Raw genomic sequence first — 20,869 nt, 5'->3', positions numbered from 1 at the left:
TTTATAGAAGTGTGTAAAGGTAGGTAAAAGTAGTCAAAGACTGTCCTCATTGTAAAAAAAAAAAAAAAAAACACAATAAGGGCTCCGAAGGAATACGCCTGAGTAGCAAACTAGAAGATCACAGAAAAAACAGGGTTACCTGTACTACCCCAGGCTCCTCTCGTGAAAAGGACAGAGGTAGGTCCAGGGAGAGGAATAATCAGTACCACCGTTCCAGACACACACTGTACTTCTAGAGCTCATCAGTCCCTGATAGGCAGGAAACGTGAAGTGGTACACCACATGCCACTGGAAAATCTCTTAGTAGAAGTTCAAAATGTAAATGAAACTGCATGTTTATCTTGATTATAAATGCATGTTCTTCTCCTTAAAAATGCCTTATTTCTAAAACGTCTTATAAAGCAAACTTACCTGAATAACTTATGTTGTGTTTTTTTAACAAATCAATGTTTTGTATAACAGTACTTTTATGAATTATATTAACAGACCTTTAAAACTGTTAACAGTGAACTAATTTCTTTCTCCTTAGAACCTCAAAAGTAATTGGTTGTAACATCAGTCCTGCATACTCATCCTTTGCAGCTCTTGCAGCCTCCTGTCTTGTGGGGAAGCACGAGGATGATGTTCAGAGCGCTCAGTAACATATTTCACTAGCATTCCATCTCTTAATGCTCAATTGTGCAACACAACACATGTGGCTATTGTTTTACAACATTAAACAACATGTGACTGGATCATATTCCAGTGCACTCCCACTGTTTTGTAGGCAACAGCACCTCCCTTTCAGCAACCCAAATGTTCTTCCAATAACAGATCGGCTTTGCTTGTGAGCCTAACTGTATCTCCTGTCTCTCTTGCTGTTAATGGATTAAACTGTGGTGTCAGTATCCAAACATGTAAGGAATATACACTGCCACATGCAAAATGAAGTATATTTTTATGAATGTATTAACAATAAATTGACATTTTAAAATGTTATCATTTTTAAAAACACAAAGCCTTACCAAGCAACCAGCCCATTTAAAATTCTCCTGTTACTAAATGTTCATACAGTTAATGGTGACCAGGAACAAAGGAGCCTGTGTACTCCCTGGAAAACATGAAACTGTGTCAGTAACACACACTGAAACCTCAGCAATGTATTCTGTGCTTTACCACTGGATTATCTTGCTTGCTGTGGATATTTTTGTGAGTACTGAGGTTGTATTTGGGTATTACATTCCACATTATAAGGGGTCGTTGTTTTCAAAGTAGAAATATTTTCTTGTTTAATTCTGAAGAATTTAAATCCTAAAAAAGTTAAGTACATGACAGATTTATGTCATCCATTTTAATGGAAACTACAATGGAAACCATTAGGATTCATTAAAAGCAGATGTTAATAGGTTTGAGATGTTATGTATATTCTGTTTACCATGTTCAGTGTATACCGTTAGTGACGTCAGATCTCTTTACATCCTACAGAGAATGGACTCAGGAACACATATGTCGGACATTAAGGATCACAGAAATAATTAAATACTCTCTTGAAGTGAAAGGCTTCCAGTGTCGAGAAAGAGTTGAGGTGTGACGGGAACTCACACTCAAGCAGAAAAAAACCAGCATGAAACAGTCAAGATAAATTCAGTGACTAGCAAAATCTGACCTTAACTGCATAACAGCTGTACTTCATTCTACCCATTAACAAACTTACTAAAGGAACATTCAACCAACCTACTCTGCAACAAGGTACCCTTCTTATAAACTCCTCTCTGTTCTCATCTGTGGCAGCAGTAGTGCAGCATGTAGTGCTTCTCAAAAGCATGTACATACATTGATCACTAAACATAGCTATCACACATTTGCAAAAACATACAGAACTTGGGGCCATATGTATGAACACATTTTCCCATAGACATGGAATGGGTAAAAACCTTTGATACATCTGGCCCTTGGAGTTGCCAACACTGAGAGAAAATACTGTATGTGTAATGGGTCTAGGAAGAGCTTCAATTACCCCTCACACTGCGGAGCCACCAGCAACCACAGTTATCCTGTAAATGTTGGGAGTGTCTTTATAACGCATCCTTAAGGACCCATCAGCGCATGCACAGAGGTAACAAACCCCATACATGCAACAAATGTGGTATGCACTATGAAGATTTAAAGAATCATTAGTGAGTTCCCACAGATGAAAAAATACATATGCAGTGAATGTGGCGAGTGTTTTCATAATTTATCCTCTATACGAACAGATTAGAGAAAATACATAGGATGAAACGTATAAATGCAGTGAATGTGGTAAGTCATTTAATATGCCATTTAACCTAAAGAACCATCTGCACAACACATATAGAACAAAAACCCATACAAGTGTAGTGCATGTGGAAAGAGCTTTAATCACTCATCACAGCTAAAAAAAACAGACACAAGAAAAAATATACAAACAAAGTGAATGTAGAAAGAGCTTTAATATGTCATTAGTCTTAAAGAGCCATCTGCAAACAGACATAGGAGAAAAACCATACAAATGCACTGAATGTGGTAAGAGCTTTAATCGTTCATCAATTCTAAAAGACCATCAACTGACACATACAGGAGTAAAACCATACAGCTGCATTGAATGTGGAAAGAGCTTTAATCGTTCATCAAACCTAAAAAACCATCAACGAACACACACAGGAGTAAAACCATTCAGGTGCAGTGAATGTGGGAAGGAGTTTGGTCGGTCATCAACCCTAAAATGTCATCAGCGAACACACACAGGAGAAAACCCATATACCTGCAGTGAATGTGGGAAGACCTTTAATCAGTTATCAAATCTAAAGACCCACCAACGATCACACACAGGAGAAAAGCCATACTCATGCAGTGACTGTACAAAGAGCTTTAATCAGCTATGGTACTTAAAGATTCACCAGCGATCACATACAGGAGACAATCCATACATATGTCGTGAATGTGGGGACGCCTTTAATCGTGCATCAGCCCTAAAAATTCATAAGCGAACACACACAGGTGAAAAACCATATGCATGCAGTGAATGTGGGAAGAGCTTTACTATCTCATCATCCCTCAAATATCATCAGCAAGCATGCGCCCGAAAAAAACGACACACCTGCAGCAAATGTGAGAAGAGCTTCAATCGTTTATCACACCTAAAGATTCACCTCCGAACACACTCTGGAGAAAAAACATACTTATGTAGTGAATGTGGAATTAGCTTTAATCGCTCATCAACCCTAAAGACCCATCAGCAAACACATACAGGAGAAAAACCGCACTTGTGCAGTGAATGAGGGGAGTGTTTCAGTCACTGATCAATCCCATCCAAGACTCCTCAGCCAACACATGTAGTAAAGATTTCACAAAGATCATCAACTTGAATGAAGCCTGCAGCTTGAAAGACCTTGACCAGAAAGGAGTATATACATACACCTAGGGACCAATAAAAATGCATTGGCAAAGAGCAAAAATGGTAGAAATTTTTGCATAAAAGTGCAATTAAGTCTGAAGAGTTCTTTAACTGTCTGTGACAAACAATACGTTATAAACACACCACAGCTGTTTTATCCTCTAGCTACAAAATCACAGATCAACTGCAAATAGGAAATAAACTGATTGTGTTTGAAAACAAATGTATTGCTGTGGGATCATCATTTAACATAAGAAAGTTAATTTCTAGATTGTACATTACAAGAGCAAAAAGTGATATAGGCCTCAGTGAAGCTGACTGAACCTACCTTTCCGCAATGATACCCCTACATACTTACCTGAAGACAACAAAGCATAGGAACTGCAAAATGTGTAGTGTAAAATGCAGGCCAAACATTTCTTCTTTTATCAAACCTGAATAAACATTCGCAAAACTAAAGGTGCAAGCGTCAGGTCTTTAATCTAAGGAGACAAAGCGGCACCAGAAGCAGCAACACAGTAAAGGCAACAGTTCAAGAAACTTGACTAATACAAACGAAATGCTGGAGAGTGCACAAATATAGCAAAAAACTATGCTTTCTACCCCTTGAGCCTTTACTACCATGGATCACACTGTTCTTTGTTCTTTTAAGTAAAAAGGTCTTAATAGAATCTGTTACTTGGTTCCTATCGCTCTGAGGAAATGTTTCTATTTTTTGCGGTCCCTCACGCCCTGGCATTCTTTAATATCTACTTGGTTCCTATACTTCATGTCTCCAGAAACACAGGTGTAGCAGTAGGATCCGACACCGATGGGTCCCAGCACTATACACAGTTGCCTAGAGATCCCTCCTCAGTGTCTGACCTTCAGGATCCAACACCGATGAGACCAGCACTATACACAGTGTCTAGAGACCTCTTGTCGATGTCCGACCTTCAGGACCTGTCACCAATGAGGCCCAACACTATAAACAGTTGTCTAGAGACCCCTCGTCGGTGTCTGATCTTCGGGATCCGACACCGATGAGACCCAGCACTATATACAGTTGTCTAGAGACACCTTGTTGGTGTCTGACCTTCAGGAGCTGATGCAACTGAGACCAGCACTATACACAGTTGTCTAGAGACACCTTGTCGGTGTCTGACCTTCAGGAGCCGACGCCAATGAAATCAGCACTATACACAGTGTCTAGAGACCCCTTGTCGATGTCTGACCTTCAGGACCTGTCACCAATGAGACCCAATACTATACACAGTTGTCTAGAGACCCCTCATCAGAGTCTGATCTTTGGCATCCAACACCTATGAGACCCCAGCACTATACACAATTGTGTAGAGACACATTGTCGGTGTCCGACCTTCAGGAGCTGACGCCGATGAGACCCAGCACTATACAGTTGTCTAGAGGTTCCTTGTCAGTGTCTGATCTTCAGAGAGTGCAGAATGTAGATGTTGTGGATGCAACCTAACAACTCGACCCTGGAGCCTATTATCTTTAGGGTCAAAGGTTGCTCCGACTTATCATTCCTTACACCTTTGTCTATTTTACGCAACAGTTTCATGTCACTAAGTAGGTGAAATGTGAGGTTTCACCTTTGAGGCTGACCTCTCTCTGAGTGCCCAGGAGGCTGTCTAATTTGCAGCCATGTCCACCCGCTACAGCTATGTGCTTTAAAAAACATCATGCCTCGACTATCACGTTCACATTGAGCACAAGTGGTGGTAACGGCTATCTACCGCTAATCTGGTCTTCATGCATATCAAATTTATCAGATACAACAAATCCAACATCAGGGCATTTAACAAATCTCAGGCTTTAGCCCACCTATCCATGCCCTTCACTGGCTCTCGGTTAGGTTTCACCTCCTCTCCAAGATTGACCGTCTTGTCCCAAAAAGTACTTTTTCTAGGCAAGTCGAGACCAGTGCTTAGATACCTTTGGACTGCAGACACATTTTACGTACATTCAGAAATCCCTTCTGGACCACAAACGGGCAAACGTGGCTATGCAGAAGAGAACTGCGACCCACAGGAGAGAGGTGACAGCTGCTGGGGAATCTGCACACTATCGGTTCACTATCTGCAAAGAACAATCGGATACATCAGATTAATCCAGATTTTGAGGTGCAGAGTTGTAAACAGCGTAATACCTCACCCTTTCCTCATCCATGTCAAGTTGTGCAAGCATTACAAGATTATAGCATTGGACATTCAATGGGACCAGGAACCAACCAGCGCTACGGAGCACAAGGAAGTTATAATTCCATGGGACACAACAATCTCAACCATTAGAAAGGTTGCTGCTTGAACAGCAGACATACCGTCAAAGGAGAAACGTACAAATATGCATATGATTTTAGAGCTGTGGGGCCTCAGCGATTTCTCCGTTCTTCTGTGCACTAAAAGAAACAAGAGAATGATAAATTTGGAGATTCAACCAAAGAGGAATAAAACGTGGAACAAAGCAGCTGAAACAGTTCAAGTCATCACAAGGACAACCGGATTGAGAAAATCTACATGGTCCACAAAGATGCAAACTGCACAGAGGTTTGTATTTGCCGCAGTGCAGGTATTACAAATACCCAGAATATACAAACATTCTGTGACACTGGAATGAGTTCATTGTTACCAAGATATGTATACAAAACTTCACCTGGACACAGGAGATAAATAATGTTTAAGATCTGTTACTTCCTGGGAATCAGTGTGCTATGTTTGACAGACAACATCAAGTATAAAAAGTGCCCTCAGACTCCGAGGTAGTGGCAACAGTGCCAAATCATTAAACCAGTAACATTCCTGCTGTGGCCAGTTGGCATGACAACTGCCAGAGATTAAAGTCCAAAGACACAAAATCCATTGAACATCTACTGCTTTAGAGGTATTGACCTGTCACTCGCTGCTCACATGTTGTGATAGTAACGCTCTACTTACTGCGACTCTTACATCTACATGCTATGACACGTCTACATCTACGGACAACCATATTTAACATCTTCTGATGCTCACCATAATCTTGTTTTCACAAAGTTTTCATTTGTCAGTGACACATCTCATGAAATGTCCTCTGAGGGGAAGAGTTGGTGTCAGCTTGAAAGGGCTGTAACAGACTTGAACTGGATGGTTATAAAACACAATGTTTAACTCTTAACCCTGATAAGTTGCTATCCTCAGGTTAAAAGGGTTACCTCCCTCCTTCTCTTTTGCTTTCCAATCATGTTGCACCAAAAACAATGTGTAGCTCTGGAATTCTAAAGACAAAACAACACCACACAATTAAAATAGATGAATTTGACTCAGAAGAAAGTTGTGACCTACATGTGTCTCAGTTGTGTAATGTCAACAAAGTTTCTGAAGAGGACTCAGTGCATGACACACAATTGGAAGAGAAAAAAATTACAATAAATGAGACACAAGAAGCCTAGTTTCGACTTCAGTTGTCCATGTAGTTTTACAATGTGGGAAAATGAAAGAAAAATGTAAAGACGGAGATGGCCAGAATACAAAGTGATATCGGTAATCGTAAGAAAGTCCTTGGTTGCAAAAACATTTTTTCAGTTGAGATACAGAATTACTCAAATATGTTTTAAAGTCCAGAAGTAGAAAGTAAGTTACCACACAGAAGCAATTTGAAAAGAAGATAATTTCAACTCATGCTTTTTTGGACGCATTGTGTAACGATATGCATTTCTCTAAGGAGTAACCACATTATTTTAGTTTTAGACTTAACTGTGAGATATAGGAAAGGCGTGAACAATCATCATAGAAAGAGACTAAATTCATAGACATGAAGGAAACACTGTCTGTGAAAACAGACTTCTGGAATACTCCACATGTAAACACATAAAGAGGCTTATTTGGCCACCTAGCCTTTTCCAGACACCACATGATGTTTTGATGCCATTTTTACCTTAGGTGGTGGTTGATAGGAGCTTCATTCTGTTAGCTTTGTAACTTTATTTCTGATGAAAAGTGTATTGTGATGTACTGATGAAGGCCGAAGGATGTCAAAATGTTACAAAGTGCGTTGAAAGTAATATGATGCCTCCCGTATTACGAAGCGTTCAGTTGGTGTAAGACTCTCAATGTCCTGCAAGGGTTATTTTAGGGCTGAGGATATGCACCATTTGGTGAAAGTTTTTTAAATAAGTAGCTGTACTTGCAGATCTGCAGCCAAGGGTGTTGAATGCAGGCAAGAGATATTGCCGTAGTTTCCATTCCCTAGTTTGTTAGTCAAGGTTCAGAACATTTCCTGGGGAGACTGAGTACCATGACATGATGTGAGCGTTCCCGTCACTGGTAAGGACTGATCCCTGTGCAGGAAGTTTGAAGCACTAAACTGGCTTCAAGGTACAAGAGGAGAGCGCACCTGGAGCTGCATTAGTCAGACAGATATTGAACATCATCTTCACAAAGTCAAGCAGCCACATCACTGCAGTTTGGTGCCAACCACCATGATCACTTAAAGTCCTCATATTGGGTTAACGAAAATAATCACTAAGAGGCTGTGACTCTATGAGACTTTTTACTCAGGGCAGCGATCTTGCTACGTGGCCCAAACACTGTCTATTGTATGATATGGCAACACTTATATAGTACCTTTTACCCCACCTAGGGCATTGAAGCGCTTGCTTACATGGGTAGCACGCTACTCCGTGTAGGGCGAGTGCGTGGAAGGATGTTGTCTTTGTTTTGATCCTATGTGGGAAGTCTTTCCATGTCGTGCTATACTCCTGCTTGGCTAGTTATGAAAGCCAGCAAGGAGTCTCTAACATCGCTTCAAAGACTGTCTCTGTGTTGTCAGCACTCATGTTTATTCCCTGAGTTTATGTACTTTCTATTGCATCTCACCTATGCTTTTCTAATAGTGTTGGTATTCAGTTAATTATTTTTGCTATTAGTTTATCAATTAAGTTAAGTAATAACAGAATTGGTGTTGGGGCTTCTGTTTCTACCTGGTCTTCCCCACTTGGCTGCATCCAAAAGAACATACTTGGGTTAGGTGGTGATACCTGAGCGCACCTGTCCTGTCCAAGCGAAATTGTGACAAAGATGACTTGCAGACCAGCTGTGTGACCCCTTGTTGAAGTAACAGAATAGAGGGGCAGATAAGATATTCTGCAGGGGATTGCAGAAGGGATATGTCTTCTTAACACCATCTCTGGTTAGTTATTTTCTTTTTCAAGAAGAGGTAACAGGCATGCAGAGGGGGCTGGGAGAGGCAGAGGTGCAGAAAACAAGCCACTGTCGCTTCAGACACAAGGACCCCTGCCGGACTGGGTGAAGAGGAAGGGGAATAAGGGTTATATAGTGAAGTGGTGCTCCAGTAAGAGTCCACACCTCAAGACGATGTGTTGTGGCAGCGAACATGCAACTGATAGCCCTGCTACAAGAGCCGAGTATGTTGTAAATATAAGATATGAGATGGTTCCCTTTTTGTGCACAACTGCACTGCTCTTAGACAAGTGTGAGCAAGTGACAGCCAAAACCTGCAGATCTACCAAACAAGCCAGCTGGTACACACTGGAACTCAGCACAATGAAACGCAGCTGCAAACAACTGGAGAGAAGATGGCGCACCAGCAGAGAGGATACAGACTGAGCCACCTTCAAGAAAGCAATCAACAAATACCACCAATGACTCAAAGAAGCAAAAAGGTTGCCCTTGCAGACCGCATCGATGCAAGCTCCAACCACACCAAGGAACCAAGATTACCATTTCTTCTTCACAGGAACTCTGCAACTCTTTAATGAATCACTTCCACGGCAAGATATCCACCATCTACAGGAACTTAGGGCCAAATGTATGAAAGCATTTTGCATTCGCAAACGGTGTGAATGCCCGTTTGCGAATGCAAAATACCATTTCAGAATGTATGAAATACATTCTGAACGCAATTTTAAGGAATCGCTAAAATAGCGATTTCTTAAAATTGCGACCCTGTTTAGAGTTGCAAATTGCGACTCTCTAAATTAGAAATCGCAAATAAGGATTCCTTATTTGCGATTCCTTAGCACATGTATGAAGCAATTCCTAAATGCGATTTTGGCATTTAGGAATCGCTAATTACCACCAAGTTGAACTTGGTGGTAACCATGTGCAAAATTTAAAAACGCATTTAAAATGCATTTTTAAATTGTACATGTAAAGCACACATGCCCTTTTGGCATGTGTGCACCTTACATGTCCCCCCAATTTTTTTTGGGGTGCAGCAGAGGGGGCCTTAGGCCCCCAGCACCCTGGGGTTTTGCATTTCCTAAATTGCGATTTCTGGTTCAGAAATCGCAATTTTGGGAATGCAAAAAATTCGCAGATATGGGCAGCCCATAGCTGCGAATGGGGCCGGTATCGCAATTTGCGATTCGGTAATAGCATTTGTGATTTTTAAGAAATCGCTATTACCGATTCGCAAATGTGATACATGGCACTTTGCGAGTCAGAATGAAAATGTCACTTACCCAGTGTACATCTGTTCGTGGCATCAGTCGCTGTAGATTCGCATGTTTTGCATAGCTCGCCATCTGGTGTTGGGTCGGAGTGTTACAAGTTGTTTTTCTTCGAAGAAGTCTTTCGAGTCACGGGACCGAGTGACTCCTCCTTTTGTCTCCATTGCGCATGGGCGTCGACTCCATCTTCGATTGTTTTTCCCCGCAGAGGGTGAGGTAGGAGTTGTATTGTAGTAATAGTGCCCATGCAATGGAGTGACTAAGTATGTACCTATTTAAGGTTAAAATAATATATATACAAATAGTTGAAGGTACCTTCCGAACTGCTACAGGCTCCCGGGGAGGCGGGTGGGCACATGCGAATCTACAGCGACTGATGCCACGAACAGATGTACACTGGGTAAGTGACATTTTCAGTTCGATGGCATCTGTCGCTGTAGATATGCATGTTTTGCATAGACTAGTAAGCAGTTATCTCCCCAAAGCGGTGGATCAGCCTGTAGGAGTGGAAGTAGTCTGAAACAATGTTCTTAATACGGCTTGACCTACTGTGGCTTGTTGTGCGGATAACACGTCTACACAGTAGTGCTTGGTGAATGTGTGAGGCGTAGACCATGTGGCTGCCTTACATATTTCTTGCATTGGGATGTTTCCTAGAAAGGCCATGGTAGCACCTTTCTTTCTGGTTGAGTGTGCCCTTGGTGTAATGGGCAGCTGTCGTTTAGCTTTAAGGTAGCAGATTTGGATGCATTTAACTATCCATCTGGCTATACCTTGTTTTGAAATTGGGTTTCCTGCATGAGGTTTTTGAAATGCAATAAAGAGTTGTTTAGTCTTTCTGATGTTCTTTGTTCTGTCAATGTAATACATTAATGCTCTTTTGACATCTAAAGTATGTAGTGCCCTTTCAGCTACGGTATCTGGCTGTGGAAAGAACACTGGAAGTTCCACTGTTTGATTTAGATGGAATGGAGAAATAACTTTTGGTAGGAATTTAGGATTGGTCCTTAGGACGACCTTATTCTTGTGTAGTTGTATAAAAGGTTCCTGTATTGTAAACGCCTGAATCTCGCTTACTCTTCTTAGGGAAGTAATGGCGATGAGAAATGCCACCTTCCAGGTTAGGAACTGTATGTCGCAGGAGTGCATGGGTTCAAAAGGTGGACCCATAAGTCTAGTTAGGACAACATTTAGGTTCCATGAAGGAACAGGTGGTGTTCTTGGTGGTATAATTCTCCTAAGGCCCTCCATGAATGCTTTAATGACTGGTATCTTATATAGGGAAGTTGAATAGGTAGTCTGCAGGTATGCAGATATTGCTGCAAGGTGTATTTTAATGGAAGAGAAAGCCAGGTTAGATTTTTGTAAGTGAAGCAAGTAACCCACTACATGTTCTGGAGTTGTGTGTAATGGTTGTATTTGATTAATATGGCAGTAGCAAACAAACCTCTTCCATTTACTTGCATAGCAGTGCCTGGTGGATGGCCTTCTGGCTTGTTTTATGACTTCCATACATTCTTGGGTAAGTTGTAAGTGCCCGAATTCTAGGATTTCAGGAGCCAGATTGCTAGATTCAGCGATGCTGGATCTGGGTGTCTGATCTTTTGGTTGTGCTGTGTCAACAGATGTGGCCTGTTGGGCAATTTGATGCAGGGTACTACTGATAGGTCTAGCAGCGTTGTGTACCAGGGTTGCCTTGCCCAAGTTGGTGCTATCAATATGAGTTTGAGTTTGCTTTGACTGAGTTTGTTTACCAGGTAAGGAAGGAGAGGGAGAGGAGGAAAAGCGTAAGCAAATATCCCTGACCAGTTCATCCATAGGGCATTGCCTTGTGATTGTTCGTGTGGGTATCTGGATGCGAAGTTTTGGCATTTTGCGTTCTCCCTTGTCGCAAACAAGTCTATTTGAGGTGTTCCCCAGAGTTTGAAATAAGTGTTCAGAATTTGGGGGTGAATTTCCCATTCGTGGACCTGTTGGTGATCTCGAGAGAGATTGTCTGCGAGTTGATTTTGGATCCCTGGTATAAATTGTGCTATTAGGCGAATTTGGTTGTGAATTGCCCAACGCCAAATCTTTTGTGCTAGCAGGCTTAACTGCGTGGAGTGCGTCCCCCCCTGCTTGTTTAGATAATACATTGTTGTCATGTTGTCTGTTTTGACGAGAATGTATTTGTGAACTATTATTGGTTGGAAAGCTTTTAGTGCTTGAAAAACTGCTAGAAGTTCTAGGTGATTTATATGCAGTTTTGTTTGATGTACGTTCCATTGTCCTTGTATGCTGTGTTGATCGAGGTGTGCTCCCCACCCTGTCATGGAAGCATCTGTTGTTATTACGTATTGTGGCACTGGGTCTTGGAAAGGCCGCCCTTTGTTTAAATTTATGTTGTTCCACCATAGAAGCGAGAGGTAAGTTTGGCGGTCTATTAACACCAGATCTAGAAGGTGACCCTGTGCTTGTGACCACTGTGATGCTAGGCACTGTTGTAAGGGCCTCATGTGCAGTCTTGCGTTTGGGACAATGGCTATGCATGAAGACATCATGCCTAGGAGTTGTAGTACCATCTTTGCGTGTATCCTTTGTGTTGGATACATGCGTTGTATGATGGTGTTGAAATTTCGAATTCTTTGTGGACTTGGAGTGGCTACTCCTTTTGATGTGTCTATTATGGCTCCCACGTATTGTTGTACCTTGCGCGGCAGAATTTTGGATTTTGTGAAATTGACGGTGAACCCTAGTTTGAAGAGGGTTTGTATGATATGATTTGTGTGATTTGAGCACTGTATTAACGAATGGGCCTTGATTAGCCAGTCGTCTAGATATGGGAACACATGTATTTGCTGCCTTCTGATGTGTGCAGCGACTACTGCTAGACATTTGGTAAAGACTCTTGGTGCGGTTGTTAAACCGAAAGGCAGTACCTTGAATTGGTAGTGTATTCCGTTGAATACAAACCTTAGGTATTTCCTGTGCGATGGATGTATTGGTATATGGAAATACGCGTCTTTGAGGTCTAATGTTGTCATGTAGTCGTGTAGTTTCAGCAATGGTAACACTTCTTGTAGTGTGACCATGTGAAAGTGGTCTGATTTGATGTATGTGTTTAGTATTCTTAGGTCTAGGATTGGTCTTAGCGTTTTGTCCTTCTTTGGTATTAAGAAGTACAGTGAATAAACTCCTGTGTTTATTTGTGTGTTTGGTACTAACTCGATTGCGTTCTTTTGCAATAGTGCTTGAACTTCTATCTCCAGGAGCTCGGAATGATGTTTTGATAAATTTTGTGCTCTTGGTGGTATGTTTGGAGGGAATTGTAGAAATTCTATGCAATAACCATTTTGGATAATTGCTAGAACCCAAGTGTCTGTAGTGATTTCCTCCCATGCTTTGTAATAATGACCTATTCTTCCCCCCACTGGTGTTGTGTGGAGGGGGTGAGTGACATGTGAGTCACTGCTTAGTTGTAGGGGTTTTGGGGCTTTGAAATTTTCCCCTATTCCTAGGGAATTGCCCTCCTCTATATTGGCCCCGAAAGCCTCCCCTGTACTGTCCCTGGTAACTGGATGGTGTTGCCTGTGAGGTGCTGGCTTGTGTGGCCTGACCCCGAAACCCCCCTCTAAAGGGTGTTTTGCGGAAGGTGCTGTAATTTCCTCTGCTCTGCGGGGAGTAGAGTGCGCCCATGGCTTTAGCAGTGTCCGTGTCCTTTTTAAGTTTTTCAATCGCCGTGTCCACATCTGGACCGAACAGTTCTTTTTCGTTGAATGGCATATTGAGAACTGCCTGCTGAATCTCTGGTTTAAACCCAGACGTTCGTAGCCATGCATGCCTTCTGATGGTCACAGATGTATTTATTGTTCTTGCAGCTGTGTCTGCTGCGTCCATGGAGGAGCGTATCTGGTTGTTTGAAATGTTCTGTCCTTCTTCAACCACTTGCTTTGCCCTCTTTTGTAGGTCTTTGGGTAGATGTTCAATGAGATGTTGCATCTCATCCCAATGTGCTCTGTCATAGCGCGCAAGAAGTGCCTGTGAGTTAGCGATGCGCCACTGGTTTGCAGCTTGTGCTGCGACTCTCTTTCCAGCTGCATCGAACTTGCGGCTTTCCTTATCTGGGGGTGGTGCGTCCCCAGATGTGTGGGAGTTGGCCCTTTTCCTAGCTGCTCCTACAACAACAGAATCTGGTGGCAGCTGCGAAGTTATGAAAATAGGGTCTGTAGGAGGCGCTTTATACTTTTTTTCCACCCTTGGTGTGATTGCCCTACTTTTGACCGGCTCCTTAAAGATGTATTTTGCGTGCCGAAGCATACCAGGGAGCATAGGCAGGCTTTGGTAGGAGCTGTGGGTGGCAGAGAGGGTGTTGAATAGAAAGTCATCCTCGACTTGTTCTGAGTGGAGGCTTACATTGTGGAATTGTGCTGCTCTAGCCACCACCTGAGAATATGCAGTACTGTCTTCTGGTGGTGATGGCTTTGTAGGGTATGCCTCCGGACTGTTATCTGACACAGGGGCGTCATATAAGTCCCATGGGTCCTGATCCTGGTCATCTTGGCTCATGGTGGTGTGAGCCGGGGAATGTGATGGTGTTTGTGCTGGCGAGACGTGAATTATAGGTGGAGGAGAGGGTGGCGGAGTAACCCTTTTCACCATTTTTGTTTGTGGTGTTTGGTCAATTTGAAATTCCAGTCTTCTCTTTCTCCTAATAGGGGGAAGGGTGCTTATCTTTCCTGTCCCCTGCTGTATAAAAATACGTTTCTGCGTATGGTCTACATCGGTGGATTGCGGGTCTTCCTTAAACCTATGCTTTCGCATTTGGGAGGTCATTGATTGCTCTTCGGTATAAGAGCCTGAAACTGGGTCGGTTGCAGGTTGTTTCGGCACCGAAACCCTGTCTGCATCTATTTTCTGCTCCGAGGTGGATTTTTTCGTTTTCGGAGTCGAAACATCTCGGCGTCGAGCATCATCGGTGCCGCTGTCTCGGCGTCGAGCCGTGTCTACACCGCTATCTCGGTGTCGATGTATGTCTCCAGCACTTTCTCGGTCCCGAGAAGGCTGCGTGCCGGTGTCTCGACCGGAGTCGGACGGTCTCGGCACTGATTGGGCCTTTTTCGGTGCCGACGGTCGGTCACCGAATTTATGGGTGGAGCCATGGCCTGGTGGCAGTGGCGTCCCCTGGGCCTTGACAATCTTCTTATGAGTGCTTTTCGACGTCTTACTCACGGTTCGTGGATCGTCGAATTCCTCGGAGTCCGATTCGTGTATCGAAAAGGTTTCTTCCTCTTCCTGTACCTCGAACTCTCGGTGCGCTGTCGGCGTGGACGCCATTTGAAGTCTTCTTGCTCGACGGTCTCGGAGTGTTTTTCGGGACCGGAACGCACGACAGGCCTCGCAAGTGTCTTCACTGTGCTCAGGTGATAGGCACAGGTTACAGACCAAGTGTTGGTCTGAATAGGGGTATTTTTTGTGGCATTTGGGACAGAAACGGAACGGGGTCCGTTCCATCGGCGTTCTTCTACACGCGGTCGGGCCGAGCAGGCCCTGACGGGGATCGAAAACTACCCCGAAGGGCTCCGGAGCTCTTCGATGCGGTGTTGATTCTGACTACGCCGATCCCGAACGCAACAATACTGACGAAAATCTTCCGAAATTTAGCTGCTTTTCCGTTCCGAAACTCGGAGCGACAGGAACACGTCCGAACCCGATGGCGGAAAGAAAACAATCGAAGATGGAGTCGACGCCCATGCGCAATGGAGACAAAAGGAGGAGTTACTCGGTCCCGTGACTCGAAAGACTTCTTCGAAGAAAAACAACTTGTAACACTCCGACCCAACACCAGATGGCGAGCTATGCAAAACATGCGTATCTACAGCGACAGATGCCATCGAACATAGTGATTTCTTAAAAAATCGCTATTTCCGAATCGCAAAGGGCCGTGATGATACATCTGGCCCTTAGAGCCCCAACCCACCGACCTCCTCAGCCTCCTCACACCAATGGAAACATCCCCCTGCAAACATCTCACTGCATGGGAACAGCTCACCACACGGAACACCACAGCCATCATGAACTCCATCCACTCTGGAGCACCCACCGACCACTGCCCCCACCGCCTCTTCAGCCTAGGAAGCAACGAGATCAGTCACCAAGTCGCCACCATCCTCAACACATCCATTGCCACAGCCACCTTTCCTGACGCAAGGAAACATGCAGAAGTCCTACCTCTCTCCTCAAGAAATCCTCCGCAGACCAAGGCAGATTTCTGAACTATGGCCCATCTCGCTGCTGTCTCTACCCGCCAAGGTCCTGCAGAAGGCGATCAACCGGCTGTTCACCGAACACCTGGAGAGAAACAACCTGCTACACGCCTCCCAATCTGGTTTGCACTCCAACCACAGCATTGAGATCGCCCTGATCACTGCTATGTACCTCATCCGCACCCTACTTGATGGAGGAGAATTAGTGACCCTGATGCTCATCAACCTCTCCGCAGCATTCAACACCGTATCCCACCACACACTCATCTAGAGACTGCAACAGATCGAGATCAAGGGAGACGCACTCATATGGCTTGTACCATTCCTCACAGGATGTACACAGAGAATCCGCCTACCTCCCTTCACCTCAGAACCAACAAGCACCATCTGTGGCATCCTTCAAGGTTGATCCCAGCCCCAGCCTCTTGAACACCTACATGACGCCTCTAGCTGACATCATCAGACCCCACAATATCAAAATCATATCCTACACCGACAACACCCAGCTCATCCTTTTGCTCCCAGCAGTCCCCTCCACCACGAGGAACAACTTCCACAACTACATAATGGATGTTGCAGCCCGGATGAAGGACAACTGTCTGAAGCTCAAATCGGACAAGACCGAAGTGCTGATCTTTGGCAACCACGCCACCCTCTGGAACAAGTGGCCCTCCAAACTGTGACTCAAACCTACACCAAAAAACCAAGCCCGCAACCTCAGCATCATCCTGGACAGTAAACTCACCAAACAACAGATCTCCTCTGCCTGCTTCCACACACTCTGCATATTCCGAAGAATCTTTAAATGGCTCCCCAAAAGCATGAGAAAAACAATCATGCAAGCCCTCATCACCAGCCGGCTGGACTACGGCAAAGCACTTCATGTAGGAACCACCACCCAAACTCACGAGAAGGCTCCAGATTATATATAAACTCAGTGGCCAGACTGTTCCTCAACCTGCCCAAATGAACCCACACCACCCAATGCCTGAGGAACTTCCACTGGCCCCCCATCCAGAAAAGATGCTAATTCAAGTTACTGACATACTCTTCCAAAGCCAACCTCAACCGAGGACAGCATACATGAGGCACTTCCTGAAATACCACCAACCATCAAGAAACCTCCCTCACCACTGCACAGACACAGCACATCCGCTGCAACAGCGGAGGCCGCTCCTTTTCCCACCTCGCTGCCAAGTCCTGGAACGCCCTCCCCCTCCACCTCCAAACATCACCTTCGCTTACGGACTTCAGGAAGAGACTCAAGGCCTGGCTTCTTCACTAAGCCCAACAGCCATGCTCTACAAGTACTGATTATTGATTGAATAATTAAAAGCAAGTGAGAGAATAAACATCGCACTAAACAAAGGCGGCTGCAGGGGACTGCATGGGTTAGAAATGGAACGGAGGGTCCTGCTGGGGCAGAAAGCAAGGACAGATGGATGCAGTCCGACCAGTGCCTGAGGCCATCCTGAGGAAGCAATGGGGTTAATAAAGCTTGCTAAAATACCACAGGGGGCGGTGATGCACCAGAGTTGTGGTGATGAACCAGAGGGTGGCGGTGATGAACCAGAGAGTGGCGGGGATGCACCAGAGAGTGGCAGTGATGAACCAGAGAGTGGCAGTGATGAACCAGAGAGTGGCAGTGATGAACCAGAGAGTGGCGGTGATGAACCAAAGGGTGGTGGCGGTGATGAACCAGAGGGTGGCGGTGATGAACCAGAGGGTGGCGGTGATGAACCAGAGGGTGGCGGTGATGAACCAGAGAGTTGCGGTGATAAACCAAAAGGTGGTGGCGGTGATGAACCAGAGAGTGGCAGTGATGAACCAGAGGGTGGCGGTGATGAACCAGAGGGTGGCGGTGATGAACCAGAGGGTGGCGGTGATGAACCAGAGAGTGACGGTGATGAACCAGAGGGTGACGGTGATGAACCAGAGGGTGGCGGTGATGAACCAGAGGGTGGCGGTGATGAACCAGAGGGTGGCGGTGATGAACCAGAGAGTGGCGGTGATGAACCAGAGAGTGGCAGTGATGAACCAGAGAGTGGCGGTGATGAACTAGAGGGTGGCGGTAATGAACCAGAGAGTGGTGGCGATGAACCAGAGAGTGGCAGCGATGAACAAGAGAGTGGCAGCGATGAACCCGAGAGTGGCAGCGATGAACCAGAGGGTGGTGGCGATGAACCAGAGGGTGGTGGGGATGAACCAGAGGGTGGTGGCGATGAACGAGAGGGTGGCGGTGATGAACCAGAGAGTGGCGGTGATGAACCAGAGTGGCGGTGATGAACCAGAGAGTGGCGGTGATGAACCAGAGAGTGGCGGTGATGAACCAGAGGGTGGCGGTGATGAACCAGAGGGGCGGTGATGAACCAGAGGGTGGCGGTGGTGAACCAGAGGGTGGCGGTGGTGAACCAGAGGGTGGCGGTGATGAACCAGAGGGTGGCGGTGATGAACCAGAGGGTGGCGGTGATGAACCAGAGGGGCGGTGATGAATCAGAGAGTGGCGGTGATGAACCAGAGAGTGGCGGTGATGAACCAGAGAGTGGCACGGTGATGAACCAGAGAGTGGCACGGTGATGAACCAGAGAGTGGCAGTGGTGAACCAGAGGGTGGCAGTGATGAAGAATGTCCTGAATGGAAAGGAAAATATGATGCAGCTGAACTGTTGAGCTGGGACTGCGTCACCCTGAAATCTGTTGTTTACCGGGTGTAAAAGAAACAAACCCAGTGCTCATAGATGAAATTAAACAGATAGGCAAGGAGTGTCCACATTGCAATAAGACCAGCATACTGCACTACCGGGAGAAATCAAACGGGCACTTTAGAAACAAGCTACTGCAACAGCAGCTGCTTAGAGTTTGACAAAAGAACTGCCACATCCCTCTACGAGTGCAGGAGGGTGACAAGAAGAATGTGCTACTGATATGGCAAACACCAACATGTCCTGCGAAGTTGCCAATCCAGAACCCACTACTATCAAAGTAGGGAGAAGGTGAGGCAGAGTAGTAAGAGAAGTTAGTCTTTTGGAAAGAGCTCAACAAGGCACATGGACGAGGGAAGCTCTTATGTTTTTATGTCCACGGAGTGGTGTTTAGTCTGATTTATGTACTGCTTTAGTTCTGCAGTAGAATGAGGTGCACTGGATTGGAGTACACCTCACACCAAGAGACACAGGGTAGGTCAAGGAATAGGAGATGTGGTGTTACCTCTGGCTCAAGCAGAGGAATTAGGTGCACACTGGATAAAACCCAGGACTGGGATGGAGGGAAAAAGGATGCTTGACAGGAGATTCACTGACAAATCAAGTTGTATCTGCTAAACAAGGGGGTGGAAAGAAGGAAAAAGATGCTAGGCCAAACACCTATGTCCGGATAAATAAAGGCTTTAGAGCAAAGGGTAAACTGATGCGATATCCTTTGCATACTCCCTAGACAAGTTCATCGAGGTTGTACATTGAGGAGAGCACACAAGGGTTTGAATGTTGTGGAAGGTTGATAGCAGGCTATGAGAGAAACAGTGCAGGTATGACGGCTGAGAGGGTCAGATCGAGTACTACAGCTGAGACTTTCCAGACTGTCCGGATCACGTACTACAGCTGAAAATGTCCGGATTACGTACTACAGCTGAAAATGTCCGGATCACGTACTGCAGCTGAAAATGTCCAGATTACGTACTACAGCTGAGAGTGTCCGGATCTAGTTCTACAGCCGAGAGTGTCCGGATCTAGTTCTACAGCCGAGAGTGTCCAGATCACGTACTATAGCTGAGAGTGTCCAGATCAAGTACTATGGCTAGAGTGTCAGGTCAAGCACTACAGCTGAGAGTGTCCGGATCAAGTACTACAGCTGAGATGCTCCAGATCAAGTACTACACCTCAGTGTCTACATCCAGTACTACAGAGGAGTGTGTCCGGATCTAGTACTACAGCAGAGTGTCAGATCACATACTACCGCTGAGAATGTCCAGATCAAGCAATACAGCTGAGAGCATCTGGATCAAGTACTACAGCTCAGTGTGTCAGATCACATACTACAGCTGAGAGTGTCCAGAATCAAGTACTACAACTGAGAGTGTCTAGATCCAGTACTACAGCTAGGAGTCTACAGAATCAAGTACTACAGGTGAGAGTGTCCAGATCAAGTACCACAGCTGAGAGTGTACAGAATCAAGCAGTACAGGTGACAGTGTCTGAATCAAGTACTACAGCTGAGAATGTCCGGCTAAAGTATGGCATCTGAGAGTGTTCAGATCAAGTGCTACAGCTGAGGGGGTCCAGATCAAGTACTACAGCCGAGAGCGTTCAGATCAAGTACTACAGCAGAGAGTTTCCAGATCAAGTACTACATGTGGGAGTGTCCAGAATCAAGTGCTACAGGTGAGAGTGCCCAGAATCAAGTACTACAGTTGACAATGTCCGGATCAAGTACTACAGCTGCGAGTGTCAGATCAAGTACTACAGCTGAGAGCATTCGGATCGAGTACTACAGACAAGTATCAAATCAAGTACTACAGCTGAGAGTGTCTGTATCAAGTACTACAGCTGAGAGTGTCAGATTACCTGCTGCAGCTGAGACTGTTGGTATCAGTACTACAGCTGAGAGTGTCAGATCATGTACTACAGTCGAGAGTGTTGGATCGAGAGTTTCATTATCAGTACTACAACTGAGAGTGTCCAGATCAAGTACTACAGCTGAGAGTGTCGGATCACGTACTACAGCCGAGAGTGTTGGATCGAGTACTACAGCCAAGAGTGTCCAGATCAAGTACTACAGCTGCGAGTGTCAGATC

General features: G+C 45.0%; 1 protein-coding gene across 1 annotated transcript in view; it reads left to right on the top strand.

Annotated features, from left to right (window-relative positions):
- Positions 1–9,925, top strand: part of LOC138283657 (oocyte zinc finger protein XlCOF6-like) — a 51,702-nt gene extending 41,777 nt beyond the window's left edge. Inside the window, exon 2 of the mRNA XM_069221592.1 lies at positions 1,465–9,925. Within this exon, the coding sequence (XP_069077693.1) occupies positions 2,454–3,278 (825 nt within the window). The 5' untranslated portion in view covers positions 1,465–2,453 and the 3' untranslated portion in view covers positions 3,279–9,925. The remainder of the gene's footprint in view (positions 1–1,464) is intronic.
- The last annotated feature ends 10,944 nt before the right edge of the window (positions 9,926–20,869 follow it).

The sequence above is a fragment of the Pleurodeles waltl genome, chromosome 3_1, assembly GCF_031143425.1.
Source record: "Pleurodeles waltl isolate 20211129_DDA chromosome 3_1, aPleWal1.hap1.20221129, whole genome shotgun sequence".
NCBI lineage: Eukaryota > Metazoa > Chordata > Amphibia > Caudata > Salamandridae > Pleurodeles > Pleurodeles waltl.
The sequence above is the reverse complement of the archived record's forward strand: the minus strand, read 5'-3'. Positions and strand labels throughout refer to the sequence as shown.